This window comes from Tupaia chinensis, unplaced genomic scaffold (assembly GCF_000334495.1).
Source record: "Tupaia chinensis unplaced genomic scaffold, TupChi_1.0 Scaffold144482_1, whole genome shotgun sequence".
In the NCBI taxonomy this organism is placed as follows: domain Eukaryota; kingdom Metazoa; phylum Chordata; class Mammalia; order Scandentia; family Tupaiidae; genus Tupaia; species Tupaia belangeri.
This window is the reverse complement of record NW_006204341.1, coordinates 362867-371136: the sequence shown is the minus strand read 5'-3', so window position 1 is coordinate 371136 and position 8270 is coordinate 362867. Positions and strand designations below refer to the sequence as shown.

The 8270-nt window shown below is 36.7% G+C and overlaps 1 protein-coding gene across 1 annotated transcript in view; it reads right to left on the bottom strand.

The window, feature by feature from the left end:
- Positions 1-4555: 4555 nt before the first annotated feature.
- The window catches only part of LOC102480410 (uncharacterized protein C3orf38 homolog), a 6505-nt gene continuing 2790 nt past the window's right edge, over positions 4556-8270 (bottom strand). The window contains exon 2 of the mRNA XM_006167125.3: positions 4556-5277. Within this exon, the coding sequence (XP_006167187.1) occupies positions 4778-5277 (500 nt within the window). The 3' untranslated portion in view covers positions 4556-4777. The remainder of the gene's footprint in view (positions 5278-8270) is intronic.

Genomic DNA, 8270 nt, shown 5'->3' with positions numbered 1-8270 from the left:
CTCCACTTATTTCTAAGCTATGTTATTTTTGTTGAACCAATGATCTAGTTTTCATAAAAAGAAAATAAGCTTCTACCACTACAATATTGGTATTACTTTCTGGTTGAGAAAAATTATTACAGTCTGAACTTCAGCTTCTATCAAGGAAAAATGGAATTTTAAAATAAATTTGTTTCTACACACATGAGGAAAAAAGGATTTTTTTTTTTACTATTTTTAGTACCATTTACCATTTCTACCGATTGTATGCAAGCAACATCAAATGAATGAAAATTGCTTACAGATACTTTTTTTTTTCAGAGGTTTTTTTTCCCTTAGGGCATGTGTGCTGACCAGCAAGAGAGAGAAACAGAGACAGTGAGAGGGAAAGTGAGAAATCATCCCCTGGGCAGGTGGCCACACTGCAGTCCCTTCTCCATTCTCCTCCCAGGATCTTGGGCATACATGCATATGCACCCGGTGTGAGTTTTAAGCCACTGGGTCTAGGACTCAAACTGTAGTCAGCCATGTGGGAGTCCAGGTTTGTAACTGCTATGCTGTCTCTGGTCCCTATAGATCCCTTTTTTTTAATCTCAAGGAGTTTCTAATCCATCTAGTGGAAAGACCCAGACACATGCTCAAAACACACAGACTAAATATCGCTTTTCAAGTAAGGTTACTAAGGGCAAAATAATCAATATCCATTCAATATCTACTGAGAAAATACGTTTTCTGAGAAAAACAAGTACTTTAGAATTGGTATTCAATGAGAAAAGTCACAGAGGGCTTCTTGGAGGCAAAAGTTTAATTCATTTTTGCTGAATTTTAAATGAGTTCAGAGACATGAACTAGCAGAGAGAGGGCACTCTAAGTAAGAAACATAGTTTATCTGTAATAGAGGAGGGTCCATTTGTGGAGAGTGATGAAAGCTAAGTTGCTGATCAAGAGTTACAAGTTGATAGAGGTCTTTAAAATCAGGTAAAAAAATATAGAATTGCTAATAAAAGTAATAAACTACTTTAGTATTATGAGAAAAGGAGTAAGATAATAAAGCTAATCCAGGCTACATCATAGTTTAGGATACTAATACATTTCATACAGTCAGAATCTCAATTACTTGGTTTAAATTGTGACTTTTTCAGGACCAATAGTTGACATAATGGCTATGTCACTGAATTCCCATATAGTTGACCACGGTTCGAGTCCCGGACCTGATGGCTTAAACTCACACCGGGCACGTGTGCATGAGTGCCCAAGATCCTGACAGTAGAATGGAGGAGAAGAGATTGCGGCATGGCCATTCCCCTGGCAGGTGATTTCTCACTTTCTGTCTTTCTGTCTCTGTCTCTCTCTCTGTCTGGTGAGTGCACACACCCTATAGCAAAAACCTCACAAAAAAAACCCCCAAAATTGTGACTTTTTCATTTGCTAATGACCTTGTGTGAGTTATTGAATTTCTATGAGTCATTTTTATCAATGTTCAAGGTTCAAATATATTTTATAGTTGCACTAAGTTCATGTGGTTGGTAGGAGGATCAGATGATTTCATGGAAGTAAAATGATTAGTATAATGCCTCACACAGATTAGTTGTTCAATAAATGTTGGATCCTATATGGGAAGGGGAGGAACTTTATACCTGGGTCATTTCTCAATCTAGCTATTCCTGTTTTTTAAGATTTTTTTTTTTTGCCTTGGTGCACATGCACTCATTGGGGAGAGAGAGAGACAGAGAAAATGAGACGGAAAAAGAGAAAAGAGAAATCACTACCTGGGGGAGATGGCCACGCCGCACTCTCTTTTCCTCCATCCTGCTCCTTGGATTTTGGGCATGTAAGCACATATGCCTGGCATGAGTTTCAAGCCATGGAGTCTAGGACTTGAATGGCAGTTGGCCCTATGGGAGTCCAGCAATGTAACCCCTATGTCATCTGCTGGCCCATATTCCTATTGTTCTTATACCATTTAATCTAAATCTTCCATTCAAACAAACCAGCTTCTTCATCCTTACCACTCAAACTTTGAACATATTATTGTTACCTGTAACAGCTTATTTCCCACTAATGGACATTCCTACTCTAGGTAAAACCATTACTTCTAGGAATATTCCTTCACTGTTTCTACCCAGATTCCAGTGCTCCTTTAGCTCCCTTTATATGACACAGGTGCTCCTGTAAATGTTTCTTGTTTCATTGTATCTTGTCAATCCAAACCCTCTACATTCCAATAAAGTCAGACTCCCAAACATGGCTAACTTGAATAGAAGCCAGAATTCATCAATATCATCCACATAGATTTATAATTTGTTTCCTACACAATCTAAATATATTGTTATGGCAATATGCTTTTTTTTTGCTAGTTAATCAAAGGGAAGGACAAAACTTTCTGGATAAAATAGTTAAATACTTGAGCTAACAACATATGGGTACTGGAGTCAAACTGTCTGGGTTTCTATCCTGAATCTTCAGTCTATGGAGCAATGTTAGGCAATATTCATAATGTTGCTGAGCCTAACCTTCTTCATCTACAAAATGGGAAAAAATCAATAGTAACAACCTAAAGGAAATATTAAGAAAATTAAATAATGAATTTAAAGGCCTTAGTACAGTATCTAGCATGTAGGACTATCTTACTAAGTGGTAAATATTATTGTAATGAATATTATTTCATTTAGTTCTAACCGAAAAACAAAGGAGAAAAAATTACTATCCCCATTTGACAGAATAAGAAATAGACTTATAGTAAAGGACCTTGTTCAAAATTACAGAGCTAAACTAAATGACTGAATTCAGATTTTCACCAGGAATGCTGTGAATTCACTGTATTTTTATCCTGCTATTTCTCTGAATTTCCATAATCTACTAGATATTTAGGATTGAAAAATATTATGTTGGTTCAGTTAATAAAACTGAATTTCTTGTTTACTTATGGCTATAGAATGACCAGCCCTGCACTAAACCATCTGATTCTGCTGCTCTTGCCTTAAGTATGTTGCAGAATGCAGTGTGTTCTATGTAAAATCTGTAAGTAAATGGAAAAGTTACCAGATACAAATAGTACTGCATCACTGAGGGAGAGCCCAGACTGACTGTTCATAGCACTGTTTTTTTGTTTTTTTTTTTCAGTTTTATCCTTTACTTAGGATATTTACCAGTTAACACTTTATAATGATACTTCAAGTTTAAGGAAGAAAAAGATAAATCAGCTTTAAAAACCTGAGCAGAGATATAAAGCATGGGTAAAGACAGATTTGTGACCTGACTGTATACATTACAAAATTATGAGATAATTATTTTATAAACTGCTGTTTTCTTTATACCTAAGTACTAGAATATTAAAGTTAGTTTTATTTTTATTAAATGCCTAAAATTTTAAGAACAACAAAACTTTAACTTAAATCTAAACAATATATTATTCTTAAATCAGACAAAATGGATTTCCCTCCTTTATTAAGTTCTTATTTTAGGACATCAATTTGTACTCCTCATAAGAGGTATGGCATTAAAAAAAGACAAAAATAGATGAGTTTTTTTAATCCTGCTTCCAAAATTTGTATCAGTCTCCCTAGATGATAATGAGCAGAGTGTTAAATGTAAAAAGTCACATGTACAATACATCATCACATTTTCCAGTTTAATGTTTTTTCATATGGTATTTTATAATATGTAAAAAGTCACATGTACAATACATCATCACATTTTCCAGTTTAATGTTTTTTCATATGGTATTTTATAATCAAAAATTACTAAATCCAGATCAGCAAATAATTGCTGGGTGATAAGGAATTTAAACTTTAAAGCAACTGCAATTAATATGGTGACTCAACTGTGAACTCAAACTTAACAACATAAACTTGAAGTGATACATTCCTCTTAAGTTATACTGTGTGTGTGTATACCCCCCACACATACACACACACACATATATATAAATACGCACACACACATATGTATGTATACCCATGTTATACATTTCTGGGTTATTTTTGGGTCACGTCTTCAAGATCAACCAAGAATAATAACTCATTTAAAAGTCAAGAACTGGGCACACCTTTAAAATCAACAGTATATTTTCCTGATATGGTGTTACAACAACTACTCTATAAAACTACTACCCAAAGGCAAGTACAAATACATATGTTTTGAGAATAGCATGTATTACTGCCCAAAAAACAGTTTGGAAAATGTTTTGATTATAAAATATTACAAGCTTGGATTATAGCAGATAATTGAAAAATGGTCCTGAAATATTGAAAGAGGCAGTAAATTGTTCTTCATCTGTTGAATTATTGAACTTAAGAATGTCATTCAAGTTTTCTAAAATGAGAACTTCTGAGTTTTACATCTAATGTTTTCTAAAATGAGAACTTCTGAGTTTTACATCTAACTCTGGATAAATGGATCTTTTACAAATGCACCTCACTATAGTATTGTTTGGGGGGAAAAAAGGATAAAAGGAAATAAGAAACTTAGAGGAAGCCTTGAATATTTTTAGTCCTTTCTCACATGACCAACAGCGGAACGAGCAGAATGCTCACTAACCAAAGTGAAATTATTACCTGGTTTCTAAGGCACACGGTTAGCTATAACATCTAAAGTGAGATTTATTTGATGAACTGCATTGAGCTCTCAGAACATTTGTTGCAACTCAAGTAGAAATAGGCAAGTATTCACATAATGTCTGTAGTCCAGAAAGGTATTTCAACTAAAATATGTCAATTCTTACATCTGAAATCACTTTACTTCTGTAATACTGGGAAGAATTTCTGCATATGAGATTTTTTAGGCTGATAAACAGTGCTCAGTGCTTTACAGGGTTAGGTAAACTCAGTTCCCTTTTGTTCAGTAATGCCTCGTTTCCACTACATAAGGCTTGGTCTCCAGTTCCACTATCGAATGCCTGCTTTACATTAAATCGTACTTCACTGGTGCCACACAAAGTGACTACATTATAAAAGGCCTCTAGGTCACTCGGCTCAAATGTAATAGCTGGTTTCGGTAATGTTCCTGGAGCAAGGGAACTCTCTCCAACAATTCTCAGATTGATAAACTTGATCTTCCAAGTATTCTCCACAAAAGGGCAGCGGATGAGTCCAAAAATTTGTTCGAAAATGCCCAAACAAGTGTTTCCTCGGTGGACAGTCCCAGCAACACCAACCATAACTAGCCCATGGGGAGAAGAAGCACATTGCAGTCCACGGGAATCAAGGTTGGGGCTGAGAAACAGAAATTCTTCCTTCACTAGTGACAGCAAACGAAGACTGACGATTTCTGCTCCATGGTAGTCTATCACCTTTTGTTCTGACACACACACACACACACACACACACACGTGTTTTTCAAGCCACCAGGTCCAGGATCTGAACTGAGAGGTTGGCCATGTGAGATCCAGCCACTTTAGCACAATCCTGGCCCAGACCCCAAAATATAATGTGTCGCTTTCTCTCTCTGACACAGAGAGTACCTGCTTTCATAAACCAAGTGTTCCTAAAACATACCTCTCAAGGTGACTGCGCCAACAATGAACAACAGCGCTGCAAGTTATAAGGAGGATTCTGGTCCCAGAAAATTAAATATATTATGAATTCTCTAACCATCAGTCCTTGACTCTCAGATCGTATTCAATGAGACAGTTCTCACGCGTGGCACTTGGTTTTTAATTCTGCGTTTTCTTCCCCAACTGAACTCAAAGCCAATGATGACCCTGGGGTCCAAGCTTCAGTGTGGGTGAAGGCACCACAGAAGACCCTGGGTGAGGAGAACGAGAACTCAGATGCGTACATGCCATTTTTCACTCAGTATTTACAGAGTTCATATGAGAAGTGGGATTCCGATCAAGGCCCTGGGGAGGATTAACACTAAAACAAACTAGCGTGGCTCATTCACTCACCCCAATACACCTAAGTATTACTACGCTAAGTGCCTGCTCCATGCTGGACACCAGGATACTGTGCGTTACTGGAAGCCACACAACGCGCACAGTGGGGGAGACAGGCAGTGCTTACTTAGTGACCTCAGGCGATCACTCTGTAATTACCCACTGGGACGTGTGCTCTGAAGAGAGGTCCAGGTTCCATGAGCACCTCTGACAGCAGGATCCAGCGGGACTCAGGGTCAGGAAGAGCTTCCCCGAGAGAAGGATGCTTGAGCAGCGAGCATGGAGCTCACATTAAGTGGGAATATGAAACCTAGAAGCAGGGTCAGTATGGCAATTAAGGCCCTGGACTCTCTCATAGCCGACCGCAGTTCAAGTCTCAGACCCAATGGCTTGAAAATCATGCTGGGTGTGTGTGCGTGCAAGGCCGACGTCCTGAGAGGAGAATGGAGAAGGGAAGGGATGGTGAGCCATGCCCCCCAGGAGGGGTGGTGATTTCTCACTTTCCCTCTCTCTGCATCTCTCTCTCTCTCCTCGCTGGCAAGCACCATGTACCCTATGACAAAAACCTAAATAAATAATAAACATTGTGGCATGGAGAGATCCAGTCTAAAACAAGTGTAACAGCAAAAGCACACACACACACACATGTGCGTGCACACACACACACACACACACACAAACACACACACATACATATACACACACAGACATATGCCCTCTAGTGTTATTTTAAAAAAAGAGAGGAAAAAAGAAAACAAAATCTTACTGTACTGTATGGTAGTAACCAACACTGTGGAAAACAAGACCACAGAAGAGGAATTACTGTACCTGACATCAATAGCACAAAGACCAAAGATAGGAATGGTTTTCAGTTTTATCCTTTACTTAGGATATTTACCAATTAACACTTTATGATACTTCAAGTTTAAGGAAGAAAAAGTTAAATCAGCTTTAAAAACCTGAGCAGAGAGATAAAGCATGGATAAAGACAGATTTGTGAACTGACTATATACTTTACAAAATTATGAGATCATTATTTTACAAACTGCTGTTTTCTTTATACCTAAGTACTAGAATATTAAAGTTAGTTTTATCTTCATTAAATGCCAAAAATTTTAAGAACAACAAAAGTGTAACTTAAATCTAAACAATATATTATTCTTAGAGCAGACAAAACGGATTTCCCTCCTTTATTAAGTTGTTATTTTAGGACATCAATTTGTACTCCTCATAAGAGGTATGGCATTAAAAAAGACAAAAAGAGATGAGTTTTTCATCCTGCTTCCAAAATCTGTATCAGTCTCCCTAGATGATAACGAGCAGAGTTAAATGTAAAAAGTCACATGTACAATACATCATCACATTTTCCAGTTTAATGTTTTTTCAAATGGTATTTTATAAGCAAAAATTACTAAATCCAGATCAGCAAATAATTGCTGGGTGATAAGGAATTTAAACTTTAAAGCAACTGCAATTAATATGGTGACTCAACTGTGAACTCAAACTTTACAACATAAACTTGAAGTGATACATTCCTCTAAGTTATAGTATACCACACACACACTCATATGTATGTATACCCATGTTATACATTTCTGGGTTATTTTTGGGTCACGTCTTCAAGATCAACCAAGAATAATAACTCATTTAAAAGTCAAGAACTGGGCACACCTTTAAAATCAACAGTATATTTTCCTGATATGGTGTTACAACAACTACTCTATAAAACTACTACCCAAAGGCAAGTACAAATACATATGTTTTGAGAATAGCATGTATTACTGCCCAAAAAACAGTTTGGAAAATGTTTTGATTATACAATATTACAAGTTTGGATTACAGCAGATAATTGAAAAATGGTCCTGAAATATTTAAAGAGGCAGTAAATTGTTCTTCATCTGTTGAATTATTGGACTTAAGAATGTCATTCAAGTTTTCTAAAATGAGAACTTCTGAGTTTTACATCTAACTCTGGATAAATGGATCTTTTACAAATGCACCTCACTATAGTATTGTTTTGGGGGAAAAAAGTATTAAATATTTTAAAGATGTTTGATGTAAAACTCAGAAGTTCTCATAGCACTGTTAAACTAGGGCTTCTCCAAAGCATGTATTACAGAACAACTTGGAAAAAGCATTCAATGTTCAAATAAGTTTGTGAAGCACGACACACTACAATCTTCTAGGTAATTCACAGTTCTATATTAGTTAAGATTCTTTTGGTTGCAAGTAACAGAGACCAACTTGAGCTAGCTTATGTCTAAAAAGGAATTTATTGGAAGGCAACTGAGGTAATTCACAAAAAAAGAGGGACCAGCAGTTAGCGTAATGGCTATGTCGCTGGACTCCCACGTAGTCAACTGCGGTTCGCGTCCCAGACCCAGTGGCTTAAAAAAACTCATGCCAGGTGCGTGTG